The following is a 23,527-nucleotide window of genomic DNA, read 5'->3' on the forward strand; positions in this document are numbered from 1 at the left end:
TGTGTGCAGCCAAGATTCATTCATTCTGCAGCGTTGTTTTCAAATACCGCAGTATTAACATAGGCTTCATTAATATTATACACGCTTCATAGACATACGAGTACATATCTGCAAGTCCATGTAAATTAAATTTCTAGATGCATGTGGTGGTTTTATCAAACGTTGAATCTAGTGATATCATGGTTTAATTAAAAGATTACGAGTACCGATATGCAATCTTTGATGGAAATCACGCTGAATCAGCGACTACATGCATGTGACCAGTGAAGCTTATTATTAGAAAACAAAAGTAGTTCTTGGAAATATTGACAAGAACAATCACCTGTCATGTCAATCTTTATATTGTGAAACTGATAATGACCATAAGTGTGTAACAAACTTTATATTTTTTTCAATTTCTAGGCATAGAACATAGAACTCTTAGGGAATTTATTGTCTGACCTGTTTTCTTTTGTACTCTTATGTATCGTCCTGCCCTCTTCAAGAAAAACTTTAGAAACAGGCAAACATCCCTAACATTAGTGTTTGCAACTGATCATCATTATAAACTTCAGGAACATCTCGATACATAGAATCAAATTAGATAGAGCACATGTAACAGAAAATAGCTGCAATTTAAACATCCATTCGGACCTTGTAACTTGTAATGACGAGTTGATGAACTCAAACAACACCGAGTAAGAACCAAGAACAGATTACAGATTTAGACGTTTGTTTGTTCAAACACTTCAAACCTATTGTGAAAGAAAATAAAAAAAAGTGCGAAGTTTTGTAATAAAACTTAATAAGCTATTGATATTCTCTGAACACTCGAGAGAAGAAGCAATAATTTAGCAGGGTATGTGACCAGTGAAGCTTATTATTAGAAAACAAAAGTAGTTCTTGGAAATATTGACAAGAACAATCAGCTGTCATGTCAATCTTTATATTGTGAAACTGATAATGACCATAAGTGTGTAACAAACTTGATATTTTTTTCAACTTCTAGGCATAGAACATAGAACTCTTAGGGAATTCACTGTCTGACCTGTTTTCTTTTGTACTCGTATGTATCGTCCCGTCCTCTTCAAGAAAAACTTTAGAAACAGGCAAACATCCCTAACATAAGTGTTTGCAACTGATCATCATTATAAACTTCAGGAACATCTCGATACATAGAATCAAATTAGATAGAGCACATGACCACATGTAGCAGAAAATAGCTGCAATTTAAACATCCATTCGGACCTTGTAATGACGAGTTGATGAACCCAAACAACACCGAGTAAAAACAGATTTAGACGTTTGTTTGTTCAAACACTTCAAACCTATTGTGAAAGAAAATAAAAAAAAAGTGCGAAGTTTTGTAATAAAACTTAATAAGCTATTGATATTCTCTGAACACTCGAGAGAAGAAGCAATAATTTAGCAGGGCATATTTTATATGCAGTTCGACATTCGAATTGCATCTGGCTAATAAGAACCCATTAGTTACACATAATAAAACATATCCAATAATAATAACGAGCTAGTAACCAACGTAACCAGGCAACATGATTGCAGGCCAGGGATGGAGATGAATAACCTTGGTTTAAGTGGACATAAGATGGGTTTTCGATGACCAATGTGCTAATTGTGCTAATCCGTAAGATATACGTAAGTGCCAAGTCTAGACGACTTTTCCAATGATTTAAAAGTTCAAGTTTTGTCACTTCTAATCATTAGTCTTTGGATTGTCCGACAATACTGACATACTTTGGTACTAATCTTACTATAAACCAGGTTACTTTGTTGTACGACAAGATTTTCCAGTCCAGCCCTACGTTTCAGTATTTTTTGCAACATACATACATACCTACCATAAATAAATCAGCTAATTAAAAAACAATTGTCGGACTCTTTTTATTATGAATAGAGCTTTTTAGGACCCTTAGGGGGAGCTCTCGTGTAATTGTTTCTCATAACGTTTTCAATGCTTTAAAGTTTAATACAGTTGTGTCTGGTTCATGGTTTGAAGTTTAGATAACGGGGCGAGCCACTTTGTTTCTCGGATAATTGCACGAAATGGTTTTATCGTGGCTGCATTGTTGTTGGAATCAGATAGGGATTTAATTATGGCGGCGGCATTGTGCACTACTGTGATTGCCACTTTACCATTGTGGATTTTGGCCTCAAATGATCTGGCAGTTCAGGTTTTTGGAACAATAGGATAACTTGTTCGACCTTAGGTAGGTGCATTGTTTATTGTTTGTAATAATTACATCACATCGATCAGTGTTTGATTGAGAATTTCAAGAATGGATGCCTCATATCTCTCAACTAATTTGCGCAATGATTAGCTCCGTGCTTCAATTTCCTCAAACAATCGGTAATACCTATACAGTTCAATCAGGTCATTTTCAGATTTGCACAATTAAATAGTTGGTTCAAGTTTTAGTTCTCGATTTTAAGTAGGTCGATCTCAGGATAAAGTGATAATCATCTCGTTTCTTCTCATCGTATCCTTAGATACTTGGCTTGACACCTTAGCTTCATACTCCAAAGTCTCCTATAATGTCCGCCCGTCCATCTTATCTAACTACATTCACACATTTTGTTCAAGCAGGTGAGCAGATTCCTCTTTCTCTTCACCATTTAGAGATATTGTCAGTAGATACACATTGTTCTTAATAGTCTCCTATCATGAAATGCAATAAATTACGCTTTTATAACTGTATTGTTTCTTGCAGCTATGTCTGCGAGGAAAGTGGAGGTATCTTCTGTGTCTATCCTTGTTGGTATGCAGAAGATTTATCTCCATGCTACAGGTGCGGATTTAGACATTTAGATGAAGATCTATGCTAGACTACGTCTACAGTCAGGTGATCAATATTTTACCACCGAATTGAAATCTTTCTATGACCTCAACACCTTCATTAAGCTTTACCATGGGAACTTTGATATTGGTAAACTGTTGGATATTGTTGACTTTTGCATGCAGTTCAATCTTGTGTTAATCTACTGTTAATATGTATACCTCTTGAAAGTAGAAAAAGTATTGAATGACAAAGACAAGTATGGCATTGATGTTATCAGGCTGAATAACTCATGTATGACGTTGTATAAGTGATCAATATTTTACTACCGAATTGAAACCTTTCTATGACCTCAACACCTTTATTAAGCTTTACCATGGGACCTTTGATATTGGTAAACTGTTGGATATTGTTGACTTTTGCATGCAGGTCAATCTTGTGTTAATCTACTGGTAATATGTATATCTCTTGAAAGTAGAAAAAGTATTGAATGACAAAGACAAGTATGGCATTGATGTTATCAGGCTGAATAACTCATGTATGACGTTGTATATCGCTATGTTTTACGATCTCTAGTCATTTATAATGCCCACAAATTGTATACCATTAATATTTTTGTTCTGATTTCAAAATATGCGAGCCAGAAAAATTCATAAAAATTATGATGTTCTGAGTTTTAAAACATAATACTTTAAACAACTGAACAGTCATTTATAATACCCACAAATTGTATACCATTAATATTTCTGTTCTGATTTCAAAATATGCGAGCCAGAAAAATTCATAAAAATTATGATGTTCTGAGTTTTAAAACATAATACTTTAAACAACTGAATAATTACACCCGTCAAAGAACTTGCTGCTGATAAATAAAATTCTTAACAAACAATTATGACACATTATATATTTTTTCAGAACTTGAAAATATGAGATCTATAAATAGAGTCGAGTAAAAAAACAGAAGGGCTTGGTATAGACTTGCAGTAGGGCTTCCACAAATCAGTAGCGTGTAGTCTCGGGGATATGTTCGGTCACAAAATGGCTACAGAAATTTTCAGGCAAAACACAAATAAAAGAATGTCCAAACCTACTTTCTGTTGTAAGTCAAAAACCAGCAAAAGTCAAACTCTTAACATACTGATGTATGTTTAGTATGTACAACCTACAAGTATGACAAATTGTTCGTGATCGTGATCCATTTACTTACGACCAACAGTCTTTTCAGCAAATAATACAAGGTTACTCCTTCCTTGTGTTGGCCTCACTGAGAACCCATTTTCGAAAGCTCTCCTCGAATAACTATATATAGGAACTCTCTTTTAGACAACTAACCTATCGATTTGAACCATTGGATGGAAAGATTGGAAAGTTTTGGCGAACACCAAGACGAAATATTCTCCGTCGTTATTGAAAACGTCACTGGTAGCAGAGCGCATAATTTATTTGTCCCTTATATGTAATTAATGCACGGAGAGACAAAGCCAAGAGAAACACTAGGGACTCGAGGGTTTGAACATTTTAATTGACAGTTTGTTACAATAATATTAGCGTGTAGTCTCGGGGATATGTTCGGTCACAAAATGGCTACAGAAATTTTCAGGCAAAACACAAATAAAAGAATGTCCAAACCTACCTAAATTACTAAAAGGTCTTGTTAAGGACCCATATTATGACATACATTGTATCTACAAATACTATAATACATGTGGTCAATACCAACCAAACAATGTAATGGTGCTCAATGTGTCATTCAAAGTAGCGATGATAAGGTAGATACTTATTTCAGCTCTTGAAGAGCGCTCCTCAGATGAGATTATGGCTCTTGAGAACTTCTGATGAACTTGGACATCGCAGTTGTCTCCAAGTTATCCGACACTCTTTCATATCCGCTACATCCACTCTCGTTTCATTTTAAAATTCTCGAGATGCTCATCAAATGTTTCAAGTATGATCCCGATGTCGTTAGAGGTTATGACAAGTTTCTCATGTTATTTCTGTACTCTCTTGGCATCCAGTTGATGGATAGTTGACTCGGATTGGGTTTCATGTACTCATAAGTTGCTGTCATCGAGTTAATTACTAAAAGGTCTTGTTAAGGACCCATATTATGACATACATTGTGTCTACAAATACTATAATACATGTGGTCAATACCAACCAAACAATGTAATGGTGCTTAATGTGTCATTCAAAGTAGCGATGATAAGGTAGATACTTATTTCAGCTCTTGAAGAGCGCTCCTCAGATTAGATTATGGCTCTTGAGAACTTCTGATGAACAATACTATGACATACATTGTATCTACAAATACTATAACACATGTGGTCAATACCAACCAAACAATGTAAAGGTGCTCAATGTGTCATTCAAAGTAGCGATGATAGGGTAAATACTTATTTCAGCTCTTGAAGAGCGCTCCTCATATGAGATTATGGGTCTTGATTACTTCTGACGAACTTGGACATCGCAGTTGTCTCCAAGTTATCCGACACTCTTTCATATCCGCTACTTCCACTCTCGTTTCATTTTAAAATTCTCGAGATGCTCATCAAATGTTTCAGTTTCAAGTATGATCCCGATGTCGTTAGAGGTTATGACAAGTTTCTCGTGTTATTTCTGTACTCTCTTGGCATCCAGTTGATGGATAGTTGACTCGGATTGGGTTTCATGTACTCATAAGTTGCTGTCATCGTGTTGGAGTACATAACGAGGGGATATATTTGTTTTGGATCGATTTGTCTTCCGCATTTGATGGCGTTGAAGATGGCTCCATGTTTGTTGTGACAAGTGACGGGTGTCAGGAGTTGTTTCATTCTTCATAATCATAACAGGCACCTTCTTCTTGTGCTGCTTCTTCACCTTCTCTAAATCTATTTTATCTCCTTTCTTCTCTCTCTCCCTTGTCTTGATTTGAAGGCCAATAATATCTAATCTATGTACATAGATAAGTTCTCTCTATGTACTTCTGATTTTTAACTTGAGTTTATAATTTTCTTTTTGTTCACAGGTGAGACTCGTATAAATCCTGACATTCCACTTGGATCAATTGACGTCCTTAAATCTAGAAAAAATATGACGGTACCTAGCAAATCACAACAGTAAGTTCATACAATTCGCTCTGTCAGGCGTTTACACTTTCTGCAAAAGGTCATTCTAGCATTTCTATAGCTGCGTCATGCGTCATAAAGAAACTGCCTTTTGAATTGCCTGCATAACTGTTACTTTTTTACCTTTTCAAAAAATGTACGAACACAGGATGAAGAAAAGAAATATTTTTTTTTTTTACCGGCACAAAAGGTCAGCAAAAAAAAAGAGGAAAGAATTTTATTGTTGAAAATTTTCCAGCTGCACATTGAAAAAAAAAGAACAAAGGAAAATAAATTGAAATAAAAATAAGAGAGAGGAAAATAGAATGAAACAGATTCAAAGAATGTAAATTAGAAGAAAAAAGAGTTTATTACTTGAATATGTTTACAGAAAGTCAAAGGGAAGAAAGGAGAAAAGGGGAGGAGGAAGGTGAAAGGGGAGGCGAAAGTAGACGGTAAAAAACGAGAAGATTAGGGCATCCTGATAAGCTTTTGTGTTAAGTAGAGATAAACATGAAAACGGCGACTGCAAAGGTTACGGGGAGGGTATTATGCTTTTGGTGTTAATTATAAAATACTGCCATCTGGGATTTGGAAAAGAGAAGCTTCAGCAGGAATAAATTTGAATGGGACAGAAATACCTCTCAGAGAAGAAGGAAGGGTTGTTAATTGCCTCGATCCCTATGTTTAATATATACTTTGGTCACCAAAACGGGTGGTGATCATTATCCTAAACTATTGAAGTCATAAGTTCTAGACATAATACTTACCTCTAAGGGGCCAAAGGCTTTAACCATAAAGGCTTCAAACGCTGCAAATGGTCCATCAATTAATCTCACCCTGCCGGCCAATTGATAGTAAGTTATGCTCAAACCAACCTTGCTTGCCAATTTGTCCACAAACCAACGGTGCTTACGTCAAAGGTAGGGTGAATTTGGCCCCACCCATGTCGGGTCATAGGTTCTTAGCATTCCGTTCATTCCAGATTCCTACACCTGACGAATGAGTCAGGGTCTTGGAACTGAATAAAATAATCGAGTCACTTGGATCAATAAATTCTACAAATCGGAATCGGAATATAAATCTCAGTGTTTTACATAGGTAATTACACGCTGTTCATATGTATCAGAGCTTCTTCGGTGCTGTTTTCTACATGGGTATCCCAACTACTTATATTGGTCACAATACGAGTATTGTTTGCTTTGTCTTCATATTATCTTGTACACTTTAATTATCAGTTTTATAGCGGATTCAATTTAGTTTTGGTTGATGGTTTCTCTCTAAAGTTGTTAAGTTAGGACCTAGAGTGTTCGAAATGGTTTCCTAGTTCCTAGGTTAGTCGGTTTTCTCATTGAAATGGTTTCTGGTTTCTTAGATCCTAAACTTTCTACCCCTCACACCGAAGAGCCGATGAATAGATTCAACCAAGGTGGGTGCAATAGTTTAATGCTCGGGCTTGAAATCGTACAAACTGGAGGTAACGTATCGAGCACAAACTACTATAATTTAGTTCAGAGGAAATTTGTAATTACCTTCAATTATTTAGAATAAAAAAACCTTCTCTAGGATGTGAGATGTGAGGTGGGTGTCTTTGTGAATAATTTGAATTATCTGATGATCCCACAGACATGAGGTTCTGAATAAGGCATGGTGCCTGGGGACTTGTCATTGTTTTAAAGTCCTGGTCACCGTGTGTCTTTGTCTGCTTGTCATCATCACTGACAAGTTGATTGAGATCTCCAGTGAGTAATGAGTTTCCAGTGTAATGAGAAGACAAGTGAGTTTCAAACTGTCTACGCTGCGGAATATATTAGCAAGTACCTAACCACCCACCCAACCTGCCTGTGGTCTCTGAGTCCAACCTGATGGTTTCATGAAGATGCCCGCTCAAATCTGTGGTATAAAGGAAGAATTCTTGATGAAAACGACCGAATTGTCCATCCACTTTTCCCGTTGGTACATGCATTAACGTCAACCTGTTGAAGATTTAGGCAAAGGCTTCTAACACACCAACAGATTAATGCTTGGCTTTTCATTTAAATTAGGGCAATTGATCATGCCGCAATGAAGCAGTAATGTAAACAAAGACTATTCCAAGCTCAGATATGCCTCAAAACTTGCTCCAGCAGCTGCTGTGTTAATATACGCAAATGACCAAGAGAATAATCTCAAAGAAATTAACCATCTTAAACAAAAACGAGCACCACAAACAAAAGAAATTTGTCATTTTGAAAGTCTTCCGAAGAATTGAAAGGGCCCCCATGTCGAATTTAATTTGATGTCATTGTTTAGGCTGTGTGGTCTCGGAGTCCGAATTTCAATGGAAATACGTCAAACCAGAGGAGATTATTCAAATCCTATACACATTATGTCTTAAGACTGAGACGTACCCAAACGTATGACATGAATACGTTAGGACCTCGACTCCAACTCGAATTTAGAAAGTCTTATGGGGCCTCCTAATGAACCAGGTTTCAACACAATTGGACCATTTCAAGAAGAACTTATACCATTCCTTCAATATACATATCTCTGCTTGAATTTCATACCCAAATTTTAAAGTATCCCATTTAACGATGAATCCTATATCTAGGTGCTGCAAAACGCGAGAAGACTTTTTAAACCCCTTTACACCATATACATTGCATACCTAGATGCAGTTGATTACAAAAAGTTTCATTTGCTCTAAATTCTAATATGACGCGACGATCACAATGGACATAAAACAAAGACATAAAAGTTCTTAATCACTTGCCTGTCGCTAATAAACTCATTCGAATATAAATTAACCAATCAAAAAACCCTTGGTTAATTGTTGACATAATGTCCTAAAAAATAGTCTTTAGGACGTTTTTTTCCGAGTCTCATTTTGGTCCAAGGAAAAAAACTTGTAGATGCCTCGTAGTACCTCCCAAGTGGACGTCAGAATAATTCATTGAGCTGTCAGCAATCCATCTACTGGAATTTCGGACCTCCGAAGTTTTCAACCTTGGTTAATTGTTGACATAATGTCCTAAAAAATAGTCTTTAGGACGTTTTTTTTCCGAGTCTCATTTTGGTCCAAGGAAAAAACTTGTAGATACCTCGTAGTACCTCCCAAGTGGACGTCAGAATAATTCATTGAGCTGTCAGCAATCCATCTACTGGAATTTCGGACCTCCGAAGTTTTCACAAGAAGGAAAACTTTTTTGGCCTCCCAAGGACTTGCTGCTTGCTGAAGAAGACAGACTAGTTTGTCAATTAGTTTTCAGAAAACAGGTAATTTTTTGACTTAGGCTGGCGTATTTTTAGCAATTTTGTAGGGATTACAAACAAATATGTTTATTACTTTTCAGAAGAGAGGTAATTTTTGATTGAGGCTGGGTTTTGGTTTCAAATTTTTTGTAGAAACTACAGACAAAGTACCGATGTGCTTTTGAAGCTCAGTAAGTCAGTACCATAGGGTTTCCTGATAAATGTACGGAAATTCCGGCGTGCTTGATTTGTGACTAATGTTTATACTTAGATCCTTAACAATAGCTATCAGATCAGAAGTGATTTTCCCATTAGATTTCAGTAGATATGTAAGTGAGATACGTGAACAGTAAAATATGAATTGTATGTTTTGTTCATGTTATACGAACAATTGGCTGATTAATGGCACAAAATATGGTCGGGCAGTTTTCACAAGAAGAAGGAAAACTTTTGGTTGGCCTCCCAAGGACTTGCTGTCCTTTCCTGAAGAAGTCGGTTATGTTTATTAGTTTTCAGAAAAGAGGTAAATTTTTGATTGGGGCTGGCGCAGTTTCAGCAATTTTGTAGGTACAAACAAATACGTTTATTACTTTTCAGAAAAGAGGTAATTTTTGATTGAGGTTGGTTTGGTTTCAATTTTTTTGTAAAAATTACAAAGTAAAAATTACAAATCCATATATGTTTTTCAAGCTCAGTAAGTCAGTACCATAGGTTTGTTGACGGAAATTCCGGAATGCTTGATTTGTGACTAATGGTTATACTTAGATCCTTAACAATAGCTATCAGATCAGAAGTGATTTTCCCATTAGATTTCAGTAGATATGTAATGGAGATACGTGAACAGTAAAATATGAATTGTATGTTTTGTTCATGTTATACGAACAATTGGCTGATTAATGGCACAAAATATGGTCGGGAATTACTAATAGGAGAAATACTCGTAACTAACTTGTCCTCTTGAATATCTATCATAAGCATTTGATTATGTACCAGAGCTTCTTCAGTATCAGAGGATAACATTTGATTATGTAGGTATCAGCAGAGTACATTAGGTAGCACATCCTAGATGTTCTCAAGTATTTGGAATCATTATCATTGTGGGCAACCATCATGTTCACTGGTGACATGATCAAAGGTCTCATTATTCGTCCAGTCCAGATTCTAGCCCATTTTTTACCATTTTAATTTTGATCTAGACCGGGTTTTAGCCTAGATGTTTTGATAAGTCCAATTTGGACTGCCCTATCTGTAGATGTTTATAACTTCATAGGTACTCAATTTATTACTTCATATTGATATCTATATATATAAAAGAGAAATATCTACATATAGCGTTCTTAGGTAAATACTTAGAATAAGTAGCCAAATCGGTCATATCAAGTTTTGCCTCCCTCGCTCGCCTATGACTTACTGTGGGACGGAACAGCCCCCGTACCGAGAGACATATTTACTATTGTGGTTCAGCAATAAATTTCTTTCTAGTTGTCATAGCTCTGTCAGTCGATTGCTTGGAATCAGGAAAAAAAAAATCATTATTAAATTATACAAGAAAAAAATATAGGTGGTCTCACGGGTCCCTGAGCTTCGATGTGTGTTCGGTTAGTTCTCTATTGTTTCTACTAGTAGATACCGACCGACCGTCAGAGAGATCGGTAAAATATGAATTATTAATTTCCCCCGAGCAGTGGAACAGTAGCAAGGACTCGGAACAATGGTTCCCTGAGTCTAACAATAGCTCCCAGCAGAGGCTTTGAAAAGCTTTTTCTCTGTTCTTTCGAGGATTAAGGGCTTCAAAAGAATTTTGATTGCTAGATGTGCCGTCTGGCTGTACTCTTGGGGTTAACTCAACCTCTTGGGCCCGTGAAACTGGCTGAAATTTTGGTAACAATTGTGATAAGGTAATGCAGGTTTACCGCGGTCACCAGCAAAAACAGGGTGCTTCTAAAGATGATTTCCAAAGGAAAACTACCGAAAACCGTAGAACGCTTCAACCTACTGTGCACAACACCCTGTACATTTGAACTTTCCTGTACTTGGAAAAGAAATTCAACGAAAACAATATCCTGACCGCAACTCATTTAATTTTAATTTAATTTAATGTGGAATAAAATAATGCAAGGAATGAACCTATAATTACCGCAGCCATGCACATAATTATGTACTGTGAAACTGGCTGAAATTTTGGTGACAATTGTGATAAGGTAATGCAGGTTTACCGCGGTCACCAGCAAAAAGAGGTTGCCTCTAAAGATGATTTCCAAAGGAAAACTACCGAAAACCGTAGAACGCTTCATCCCGCTATGCACAACACCCTGTACATTTGAACTTTCCTGTACTTGGAAAAGAAATTCAACGAAAACAATATCCTGACCGCAATTCATTTAATTTTAATTTAATTTAATGTGGAATAAAATAATGCAAGGAATGAACCTATAATTACCGCAGCCATGCACATAATTATGTACATTATGTAGGTAATTAAATGTATAACAATTATTATCAGGTATTCGATCTTGTACACAATGGACCCGTGTTTTACGCTGAAAGAAGTAGTTTAGACCGTTAAACATTGTCATTATAATGATGCGCATCTTTTAGGAACACCCTGTAGATGGCACAGACAATTCATAATAATAACAATGATGGGATTGAACAATTGAACACAAATCCAAACTGTACTATTCTCTTTTATCCTAGGATGGAGTTAAAACGAGGAGGAAGAAGGGAAGAGAGGGGGGAGACAAGAATAGGGAAAGAGAAAAAGAGAGAAAGGGGAGAGTGGAACAAGCTGGGTCCGTCCCTCCGGGAATTTTTTAGCCTGTAGTTTATTCGATCGTGGTTAAAGAATACCTATGTACCAGAATTGTACCTACCTGACTAGAGCCCGTTCTCCCTTTATTTCCAACATAATGTTGAAGTCACCCATCCATTTATTGGCCTTGCTCGGCGTAGCTTAACAAAGGTGACGCTAAAACCGGTCTGAAATGATCGACTGAAGTGTTATCTAAAACTTTCTCGCTTTGAGTTTATAGGTCGTCGCGACAAATTTCGAGATCAGAGCTCATTTGTGATTTTATCCTGATGGGATAATGTTCGTCCTTAGAACGACTGGCTTTTTCCTATCCTGTCTTCCTTCTCTCTTCGATTTCAGAACGATAAGACCTTAGCAGTTACAGATCCCTCTGTCAAACCTCTTTGAAAAAATCTTTCTCGAGTTACGATCAATATTTCGTGGCGAAGCACTGGACACTTGATAGTTTCATATAAATTTCTCAAATGCTTTCTTCCTTACTCTCATATTTCCAGGAAGCGCTAGCTCAAATCTCGGAATATTCCGAAGCCGGTATCACGGTGCGCGGGATTTACATTCCTCCCGGCAAGAATCCTCCTGAGGGCGAACGAAAGCTGTTTCTCGCTATCGAAAGTACAAACGAGCTCGCTGTATCGAAAGCCAAAGTGGAAATCACGCGTCTTATCAAGGAAGAACTCATCAAGTTGTCGAGCAGTGCACATCAAAGTATCAACAAGTCGCGATACAAAGGTGTTGGTCGAGGCAAGAATTAAAACATTGCGTTCATAATTGGACCGAACTATTGTGTTTTGGGAAGTTCTTCTGGTATTGTTTCTTTTGGTAAATAGTTCATATATTTTGCTGGATTTCGTTCGACTGTCCAAATTGTCCAGTGACGGCTTTTCGTGTTTGATCAATCGTGTTTTATCCCGGGACACTGGAATGTGGCACCTAATTTTCGCTGGCCCAAATTAAAACATCACCAAACCCGTGAAGTAGAGACAAGTTAATAAGTTCAGTGTACTTGGACAAAATAGTATGAATACTACTTGAAATAGGTATTGTCTTTTATCTTGACCTGATGATTTGCCTCTGGGAATAAAAACTTGTATTGGGGTCGATTCCCAAATGTTGACAGAACTAAAGAAGTACACCTATTTTCAAACATGACATGTTAGAGATAGTATTGATTATGATGGTTATAGATTTAATACAGTGCCATATTAAATATTATACATCACTCATTCGGGGTTAGGTAGAACGTAAAATTCTCCCTCTCATGGGGAGTGAATTTGTGTCACACCTCATGACGTGTGAACCGGGCCATGCTATGGCATGTGCACATACCGACCACATCCATTATTCCATTGTGTTTCCACAATGATTACCATACGAGGAAAAGCTGTTTTATTGACGTAAATACACACTTCGACATAACCAGCTACAAAATGCATTAAAAATTCGGGGGAACTCTTGAATAATAGAAAATAAGGTAACTGGAGGGAGGAGAGTCGAGGGAATAGGTTGGGAGGGAGTTATTTATTATCGGACGGGGGAAGAAGAGAAGGTAGAAGGTTGGGGAGGGAGTCACTCAGGGAGGAGGTATTGGTGAAAAGAGTGACCATTGAAGGAGGACGAAAAGGAGGTAGAGTGGACAGGTGAGGAAAATTGAGTGATCGAACTAGGCGATAGGAGTGAAAAGGGAGAGAAGTCAAATATGAAGGGAGAGGGTTGGGTAAATAGGGGAAGAAGGAGAGAGAGAGAGGGAGAGAGAGAGAGGGAGAGAGAGAGAGAGAGGGAGGGAGGGAGGGAGGGAGATAGGTAAAGAGGAGATGAAGGAGAGAAGGTAAAATTTTACAAAAGCTTTCCTGTGTCGTAATTTATTCATATGAAAATTGTACGGTGCGTTCTGTCTTTCCCTATTTTCTCTTCCTTCTCTTCCCTTCTTTTCCTCCCTTCCATTCCCTCTACTCCCTATGTACATACCTTTCGTCCAAATACTTGTCCTCTCTAATTCTCCCTCCTTTTGTATCTACATTCCCCTTCATTTCTCTTCTCCCTTCCTTCCATTGTCCTCTTTCACTCCCCTTCTTTCCTTTGTACCTCCATTTCCTCTCCCATATATTTGTTCTCTCTCCTCCCTCCTTCTTTTGCACCTCCACCCCCTTCAACTTCCTCTTCCCATCCCTTCATTGACTTCTCCTCTCTCTTCCATTCTTCTCCTTCATTAAAATAATATGAAGTTTCATAGAGTGCCGTGGCGTGGATAAGTACTATTGTGTAGGAGGTAATCATTTTAAATATTTTAATGCGATGCTATCATATCGTGAATTTGAACCTGTAATTTACTGTCAAAGGATAGACGTTCTGTTCTTTGACAGTTTGGTCTATAATTACAGCAAGTTGGTCGTTTGGGGTAAGTTTTGAAAGTTGTTCTTTAGGAGACTGGAAATAGGAACCGTTTTCTGACAAAAATTAGGTAAGTTGTACTTGAATATTTCATGTGACGCCCAAAAGTCAAGACCCCTAGTATTTCTTGTGAGAACAGTTTTCTATAATTTAACCTTCTTTATGGCTCCTTTTTGAATTCTCTTTCTTTGAATCCAGGTTTCTACTTCAGAAAGGAGACTAACGGCAACAGGTGATCAGAAATCATAGCTCTTTTGCTCTTTATTTAATTTTGCATAGGTATGTAATGTTGAATCCAATGGTTATTCGAAGCTTCAGACTGTAAAACCGGGCATACCCATGTCACCAAAATTCTAATAACACAACAAGAGGGGATGATGACTTGATGGACTCTGAAGTGATGAATTCGTGCAGTACTAATATGGGAGGGAATATAGCAAATTTTTGTTTCTCCCCGCTCAGACAGGGTCGGTGGACTCTGAAGTGATGAATTCGTGCAGTACTAATATGGGAGGGAATATAGCAAATTTTTGTTTCTCCCCGCTCAGACAGGGTCGGCATGTTTAAAGTCAACTCGTCATTCCCACATGAATACTATCTTCATATCCTTCGTTCTCACAATTTTACCGATTTTGTTTGTTTTTAGCTAAATTCCCTTTAGGGAAAAGCTATTTTTTTTGTTCACCTCTCTGATTTTGGCTCCATCAGCTTGTATGCATAATTCTATTTTCTACTTCTCTCAACACCGTGTAAAAGGGCTGTCGATTTTGTTTGTTTTTAGCTAAATTCCCTTTAGGGAAAAGCTATTTTTTGTTCACCTCTCTGATTTTGGCTCCATCAGCTTGTATGCATAATTCTATTTTCTACTTCTCTCAACACCGTGTAAAAGGGCTGGTGAATTGAACCTGCGACCTTCTATTAGCCAGTCGTTGCATAGTATTGGAAAGATCATGCCCAGCACATGTTGTATCACGTTTTCAAGTGATAGAATATTGCTGAACTGACGATGAGGACTATGGTGTAACATGATTATGAGAGTATTTCTGCTTGTGAGATTAGACCACGCCTACTTGACCTTCAAATTTATTGGCTAATAATAATCGAACAAAGAAAGCTCTCTGAGTGAAAACATCACAATTTGCAACCTCATGCAGATTGCAAATAAGTACTTCAGATAAGTAGGTAGTTAGGGAGAAAAAAGATTTTTAAAGTAACGTACAGAAAAAAGAGCAAAATTTTATTTTGTACATTTTTTCTCTAAAATCTTGATAGATTTTGAAACTTCTTGTAAGCGCTAGGTTTCTAGTTCGATTTCCATCTGGGGCGAACTAGGTTTCTAGTTCGATTTCCATCTGGGGCGAACTTTATCCCAAAAGTAACAATCGAATGAATACCTCCAATATGATTTGTTCAAGAAGATGTGGGCCCGATATAGAGCTGTGCAGGCGGCAGAGGGCAAGTCAGTGCATAGTGGAGGAGGTTTTGGCGGCAAGGGTTTCAAATTCGATGAGTCCGAAGCTACCATGGCCAACGAGAAGAAGAAATTCCAGAAGGCTGCACTTGGTTTGTAATCTTTCTGTATGACTTTTTAGGATAAACAGTTACATGCCGTATTGTTCATTTTATCATCTATGCATTTATTTTCATGTATTTTTATTTTATCGTCAAATATTGGAGTGCAATTATAAAGATTATGTGGAAAAGAGAGTGATTCGAATGGAAGTTGAAGGACGCAGAGCAAGAGGAAGACCAAAGAAAAGATAGGAAATTGGGGTCCATCCTGTGTGCGGAGTCCAGTATGTAGGAATCCAGGGTTCAGAGTTGTCTAGAACCCAGCCTTAACAAGTAGTAAATTCCTTTTGTTCTACTGTGGTGTCTTCCCTTACCCTTATTACCAATCAAGTTTATAAGATCTTGTTTAGACTCCGAGAGTAAAGGGACTTCTCAGTCCCATGCTGGCAGTATAAACAAGGTATATTCTATCCCATTTTCAGGCCTGGAAGATTCAGATGATGAGGATGTAGAGGGAGACATTGATCAGCAAATAGAAAATATGCTCGCTTCCAAGAGAACTGTCAAGGAAATTAAGAACCCTAATGCTCCTAGCAATAACGCTCAGAATACACAACGTAAGTTGTTTATTATTATTATTTTAAGTATCAGGATTCCCCTTGAGTGTAATCATAAGCCAGCCTAGTTAGCCTTAATGGCAGTGCGCCTGCCTTGTAAGCGCTAGGTCGCGGGTTGGATTCCCGGCCGGGGCGGACTTTATATCCTAATCAAATAAGGTTCGAAACGACTGGCTTTCTTCCATTCTGTCCTTCTCTCTTCGATTTGAGATTAAAAAAAAGTTGTACCTAAACATTATTTTTGTTTAATACCTGCTCACACCATATTTCAGCTCTTTTAGCCGCGGGTCTACCAGGCGTGGAGTCTGATGTATTTTAGTTTCAAACTATTAAAAAATCTAATGGAAATGCCTATTCAATCTTTAGACAAGAGGCAGTGTAGTTAGCTTGGTGGCCAGTGGGAATCGATTGTTCGTTTCCTGCCTGAGGCGAACTTTATCGCGGATATTGTTAATAGTCTGATGTATTTTAGTTTCAAACTATTAAAAAATCTAATGGAAATGCCTATTCAATCTTTAAACAAGAGGCAGTGTAGTTAGCTTGGTGGCCAGTGGGAATCGATTGTTCGTTTCCTGCCTGAGGCGAACTTTATCGCGGATATTGTTAATTTGATTAAAGATTGATTACTTATGATGTAATAATAAATTGTTCTAGGAGCTGGAAGGTATTCGTGTGAAAGGCAAGGGCTGTCCGCGGCCTATCAAGACTTGGGCACAGTGTGGCGTCAGCAAGAAAATTCTGGATGCTCTCAAGAAACAAAATTACGAGAAACCAACGCCCATTCAAGCACAAGCTATTCCTGCCATTATGTCAGGTAAAATCACGTCTTAATCCCCTCTCTCTTTAGCTTATGATTCAAATTAAGTTTTTTCTGCTATTCAATTCAAGCCTGGAGGTTAACGCGCCGTCTGCCTCGTAAGCGCTAAGTCGCGGGTTCGATTCCCGCACCTACATCCTAAACAAGTAAAAAAAATTGTATTTTTTATTTTATTTTATTATTATTATTATTTTATTTTTTATTTTACGGCTGGCTTTCTCCTTTTCTGTCCTCCTTCTGTCTTCGTTTTTGTGACGATAAGACTGTCGTTGTCAGAGCTCCCTCTATCAAAACTCTTGGAAAAAAAACACGCCGTTTTTAATGTTGAAGCCCTGAAAATCCTGAAATACTTTCTTCTCAGCAAATTAATTTCTCTGAATTCCATTCTTGTTTTTTAGGAAGAGATTTGATCGGGATCGCCAAAACCGGGAGTGGCAAAACCGTGGCATTTGTTTTACCCTTGCTGAGGCATATATTGGATCAGCCACCTCTGGAATTAAGTATCAGGATTCCCCTTGAGTGTAATCATAAGCCAGCCTAGTTAGCCTTAATGGCAGTGCGCCTGCCTTGTAAGCGCTAGGTCGCGGGTTGGATTCCCGGCCGGGGCGGACTTTATATCCTAATCAAATAAGGTTCGAAACGACTGGCTTTCTTCCATTCTGTCCTTCTCTCTTCGATTTGAGATTAAAAAAAAGTTGTACCTAAACATTATTTTTGTTTAATACCTGCTCACACCATATTTCAGCTCTTTTAGCCGCGGGTCTACCAGGCGTGGCTGGAGCCCCTGGTATTCTAGGCGCGGCCCCCCCTGCCAATCCTGTCCTAGCCGGGCCTGTACCCCTGGTGGCTGATCCTGCTACTACAGAGCGACTCGAGTTAGCCAAGATGCTGGCATCACGTATTAACATGGCTAAAAACCTTGGAACTGATCCAAACAAACCGTTTGTACATCAAGTGACAGCGGAAGCTATCCTGAAGGGATCTGGAGGTCAACAGCCTTTGATTACGGTGAGTTATTGGTAATTACATATTTACAAGTGTGAAATTTCACCAGCTGAGGGAATCGAACCCACGACCTAGTTGATGGCAATCAAGGGTGTTGCCTACTGGCAAACTGTTTTAATAATAATAATAATAATAAACTCTTTATTGTTGAAAATTCATACAATACATAAAGTACAAATTTAACAAAAGGCGGGATTATTGCTAATTACATATTTATAAGTGTGAAATTTCACCAGCTGAGGGAATCGAACCCACGACCTACTTGAATGTTGATGGCAATCAAGGGTGTTGCCTACTGGCAAACTGTTTTAATAATAATAATAAACTCTTTATTGTTGAAAATTCATACAATACATAAAGTACAAATTTAACAAAAGGCGGGATTATTGCCTTAGGCAATCTCTGCCATCCAACCCAATGTTTTTTTCATTTTCTAACAGACCATTCTCTTTTATTTGGATAGGCTAAGACCGTGGCGGAGCAGTTGGCTGCTAAGCTCAATAACAAACTCAACTATCAGCCCAAGGAAGAGGAGGAAGAAATCAAGGAGGAAGAAGAACCAGAGACTTTCCGCAAGTATGAAGAAGAACTTGAGATCAATGACTTCCCTCAGCAAGCCAGGTGGAGAGTTACGTCTAAGGTGAGTTGTGTAAGCTTGTTTTTTTTTTTTTTTTTTTTTTTTTTTTTTTTTTTTTTCAAAACTTGAGACGAGTGACGTACATTGTATTGGACGAAGCAGATCGTATGTTCGACATGGGATTCGAACCCCAGGTCATGAGGATCATAGACAACGTGAGACCTGACAGACAGACGGTCATGTTTAGTGCCACGTTTCCGCGACAAATGGAAGCGCTTGCTCGGAGAATTCTCAACAAACCGATAGAAATCCATATTAAACCTAGTTAGCTTGGTTGATAGCGCGTCTGTCTTGTAAGCGCTAGGCCGGGGTTCAATTTCCGCCCGTGGCAGAATCCTGAATGGATAATGTTCGTTCTCGGAACGACTGGCTTTTTCCTATCTTGTCCTCCAGCCCTCTTCTCTTTGATTTCGGGATGATGAGACCTTCTTTGTTAGAGTTCTCTTTGTCAAACTTTTTCCAAAAAAATATTTCTAAAGGTTTTTTTGGACCAGCTCATATTGTCTTCAATATTCCGTGTTGTACTCTATTTTCAATGGAAATAATGTTGATAGTTATTAATATTGAAAATATTTCAAAGTCAATCTGTTTACACCTGAGTGTACCAACTTACACATACTGTATATCTACATCTAGGTAGGTATATATTTTTGTATCGTAGTCTATTATAAGGACTAGATTCTGAGTCTATGTTTATGTACAACGGCTGCAGTTTACATAAACAACTTGACGTGTTTTGCATGACATATGTGAAGAGTATTAAGAGATGTGAAGAAGAGAACTAATAGGAAAAAATGAGGAAAAGGAGGAGGAGGAGGAGGATGAAGGACTATGAAGTAAGGAGCTTATGAAGGCGGGGTATCCTTGCTTGTCCTTGCATGGCGGTATAGATCAGTATGACCGAGACTCGACCATTGTTGACTTCAAGAATGGAAAAGTCAGATTGCTGGTATGTGGTTTGTAGCGATTGTCAAGGAGCTTATGAAGGCGGGGTATCCTTGCTTGTCCTTGCACGGGGGTATAGATCAGTATGACCGAGACTCGACCATTGTTGACTTCAAGAATGGGAAAGTCAGATTGCTGGTATGTGGTTTGTAGCGATTGTCTGGATTTGAACATTACATACACAATACTTGTATCTACTTTTTTGTAGTCTGCCTCTATAGGTGTGTCCACACATAGTCCACGGTCGTCGATAATAATAATAATAGACTCTTGAGTGGAAGGTAACCACTAGGCGAGGTTAACGCCGGAGGCGTTTTCTACCACCTAACCCTTAGAGTACTTTCCTTATCCTATAGGAAGGAAAGTAATGTAATCGGGTCAAATTTTCGATGGTCAGTTTTTAGTGTCATTATTATGTCGATCGATGTGAATCGACGCGACGGGCGGTCAACTATGTTTGGACACACCTTTAGATCAATTGATCACAAGGACTAACGCGACCTAAAGGCTAAGCTAGCCTGGCGGGGCGAAAATTTTCTGACTTTTAAAAAAGCTATCCTAGGTACACATGTATGTACTTTTAAATTATGCTAAAGCAGTTCTAGGATACTTTTTTTGTTTAAAGAATTTTGATAGAGAGAACTGTAAGTAACGATTGATGTCTAGGCTCTAGGCCAACCGTTCCGAGAACGAAGCACATCTGTTTTCAGATAAAGCTCTCCTCGGTAAGCTGGGAATTTCAACCCGTCTCTAAACAAAAACTGATTCTGATTTTTTAGATTGCAACTTCTGTAGCAGCCAGAGGACTGGATGTATAAAAAAGCTATCCTAGGTACACATGTATGTACTTTTAAATTATGCTAAAGCAGTTCTACGATACTTTTTTTGTTTAAAGAATTTTGATAGAGAGAACTGTAACGATTGATCTCTAGGCTCTAGGCCAACCGTTCCGAGAACGAAGCACATCTGTTTTCAGATAAAGCTCTCCTCCGCAAGCTGGGAATTTCAACCCGTCCCCGTGTAAAAGGGCTGGTGAATTGAACCTGCGACCTTCTATTAGCCAGTCGTTGCATAGTATTGAAAAGATCATGCCCAGCACATGTTGTATCACGTTTTCAAGTGATAGAATATTGCTGAACTGACGATGAGGACTATGGTGTAACATGATTCGATTGATGTCTAGGCTCTAGGCCAACCGTTCCGAGAACGAAGCACATCTGTTTTCAGATAAAGCTCTCCTCCGCAAGCTGGGAATTTCAACCCGTCTCTAAACAAAAACTGATTCTGATTTTTTAGATTGCAACTTCTGTAGCAGCCAGAGGACTGGATGTAAAACACTTGAACCTGGTAGTGAATTATGACTGTCCCAATCACTATGAGGATTATGTACATCGGTGTGGGCGAACTGGAAGGTAAATGAAACTCAGGGGACTAGAAAATATTATAGTACAATTTTTTTTCTTTGTAAGAGGTTTGATAGATGTAACTGCTAAGGTCTTTTCGTCCCGAAAGCGAAGAGAGGATAGGAGAAAGCCAGCCGTCCCGAGAACGAACATTATCCGTTCAGTAGAACTGTAACTGCTAAGGTCTTTTCGTCCCGAAAGCGAAGAGAGGATAGGAGAAAGCCAGCCGTCCCGAGAACGAACATTATCCGTTCAGTATAAAATACGCCCCGCGCGGGAATTGAAGATCTTATTGGTTGATTTCAATATTTTCAGCCAATCAGATTGCTTAACCCAAGTGTACGGACCTTTTGTTTCAGGGCCGGAAACAAGGGCTTTGCTTACACGTTCATTACGCTAGAGCAGGAGAGACATGCAGGGGAGATCATCCGAGCTCTCGAAGCCTCTGGTGTGCCCATCCCTGAGGATTTGGATAAGATGTGGGCCGAAGATCTTATTGGTTGATTTCAATATTTTCAGCCAATCAGATTGCTTAACCCAAGAGTACGGACCTTTTGTTTCAGGGCCGGAAACAAGGGCTTTGCTTACACGTTCATTACGTTAGAGCAGGAGAGACATGCAGGGGAGATCATCCGAGCTCTCGAAGCCTCTGGTGTGCCCATCCCTGAGGATTTGGATAAGATGTGGGCTTGAATGGGTGACAGTGTAGGAAATTGAGGTGAGTAGTTTAGAGAGATTTTGCTGTTTTCGGTTGTTCAACACCAATAACGTTCAGGCCAGCCACTCACTATCGGTTAGTCCGCCTATCAGGTCTACCTGATGAGCACACAGCACAGACACTATCAGGTAGACCTGACAGGCGGACCTGGTCAGGTGTACCTACCTATCATATCTACTTTATAGTGAGTGGCTGGCCTAAGAATATTTGGGAATTTGACCACATAATAATGGAGCTCTATGGGTTACATGGCAGAGAATGCCAATGCCTCTGGTCTATTACAGTGTTCTCAACTTTACAATAGTAGATATACTCGCACCTAGTACCTATAAAACTCCTCAGCCGAAATGGGATTTTTTGTTTCATTTCGGCGCGGGATAATTGAACCATTTATCAAATTTATTGCTCCATTAGAAACAATAATTATGCTTCCTTTTTTCCCTCTAGTTGGGTACTCAAAACTTTTCCTGAGCGTTTTATAATGGAATAATTCGTTTCTTTCGAGTAGAGCTTATGATTAAAAAAAGGAAAGTCAACTGCAGTAACATAAATTTAACAATGTGTAATACATAACTTACTTATGTTACAAGCTTCAAGCTTACTAAAAAAAAAAACTTATGTAAAGAATAAAGATGAAAAACTAATAAAATAATTTACTGTCACTCAGAACATTACTCGTATAACAATCAATTTCAAACCAGTCGTCGCCAGCCTAGTTAGCTTAGTTGGTAGTGCGTCTGCCTTGTAAGCGCTAAGCGGCGGATTTTATCCTGATGGTATAATGTTCAATCTCGGAACGGCTGGCTTTCTTTATGCTGGCAGTATAAACAAGGTATATTCTATCCCATTTTCAGGCCTGGAAGATTCGGATGATGAGGATGTAGAGGGAGACATTGATCAGCAAATAGAAAATATGCTCGCTTCCAAGAGAACTGTCAAGGAAATTAAGAACCCTAACGATACAAAGTCGTGTAGAGCAATGTTCATCTTGTTTGCTGCTTGAATGGGTGACAGTGTAGGGAATTGAGGTGAGTAGTTTAGAGAGATTTTGCTGTTTTCGGTTGTTCAACACCAATAACGTTCAGGCCAGCCACTCACTATCGGTTAGTCCGCCTATCAGGTCTACCTGATGAGCACACAGCACAGACACTATCAGGTAGACCTGATCAGGTCTACCTGATAGGGAGTGGCTGGCCCAAGGTACGATTTTTACCGTATGAGTTGAACTAAAACTTCAATATATGGTGCAGGCGGACCTGATCAGGTCTACCTGATAGGGAGTGGCTGGCCCAAGGTACGATTTTTACCGTATGAGTTGAACTAAAACTTCAATATATGGTGATTATTGGTTTTGAAATATCGAGACCTGCAAATTATTTCTATTTTGTTCCTTTACAGAATTTTTGCATGCTGCTTTTAATTTTGTTATATTCCGCGACCTTTTGGATGGCATAAGATTTGATTATTATTATTTATGTATATTTCATTTAGTCTGGCGGAGGGACTAGTCTGGCTGAGGGACTATAAACAGAGAGTAGATCAGCGTATAGCTAGGGAACTATAAACAGGGAGAAGACTA

General features: G+C 38.5%; 1 protein-coding gene and 1 long non-coding RNA gene across 2 annotated transcripts; both read left to right on the plus strand.

The window, feature by feature from the left end:
- Window positions 1-15,703: 15,703 nt before the first annotated feature.
- On the plus strand, window positions 15,704-22,951 carry LOC103509949 (probable ATP-dependent RNA helicase DDX46). The gene is made up of 8 exons (XM_026824129.1): window positions 15,704-15,857; window positions 16,289-16,423; window positions 17,986-18,248; window positions 18,709-18,894; window positions 19,825-19,965; window positions 21,124-21,239; window positions 21,590-21,729; window positions 22,803-22,951. The coding sequence occupies exons 1-8, from the start codon at window positions 15,713-15,715 to the stop codon at window positions 22,949-22,951; spliced, it is 1,275 nt and encodes a 424-aa protein (XP_026679930.1). The 5' UTR covers window positions 15,704-15,712.
- LOC113467759 lies at window positions 17,069-17,678 on the plus strand. The gene is made up of 2 exons (XR_003391717.1): window positions 17,069-17,237; window positions 17,639-17,678. It is a non-coding gene; the product is annotated as an uncharacterized LOC113467759 (long non-coding RNA).
- Window positions 22,952-23,527: the final 576 nt, after the last annotated feature.

Source organism: Diaphorina citri, unplaced genomic scaffold (genome assembly GCF_000475195.1).
Source record: "Diaphorina citri unplaced genomic scaffold, Diaci psyllid genome assembly version 1.1 scaffold545, whole genome shotgun sequence".
Taxonomy (NCBI): Eukaryota; Metazoa; Arthropoda; class Insecta; order Hemiptera; family Psyllidae; genus Diaphorina; species Diaphorina citri.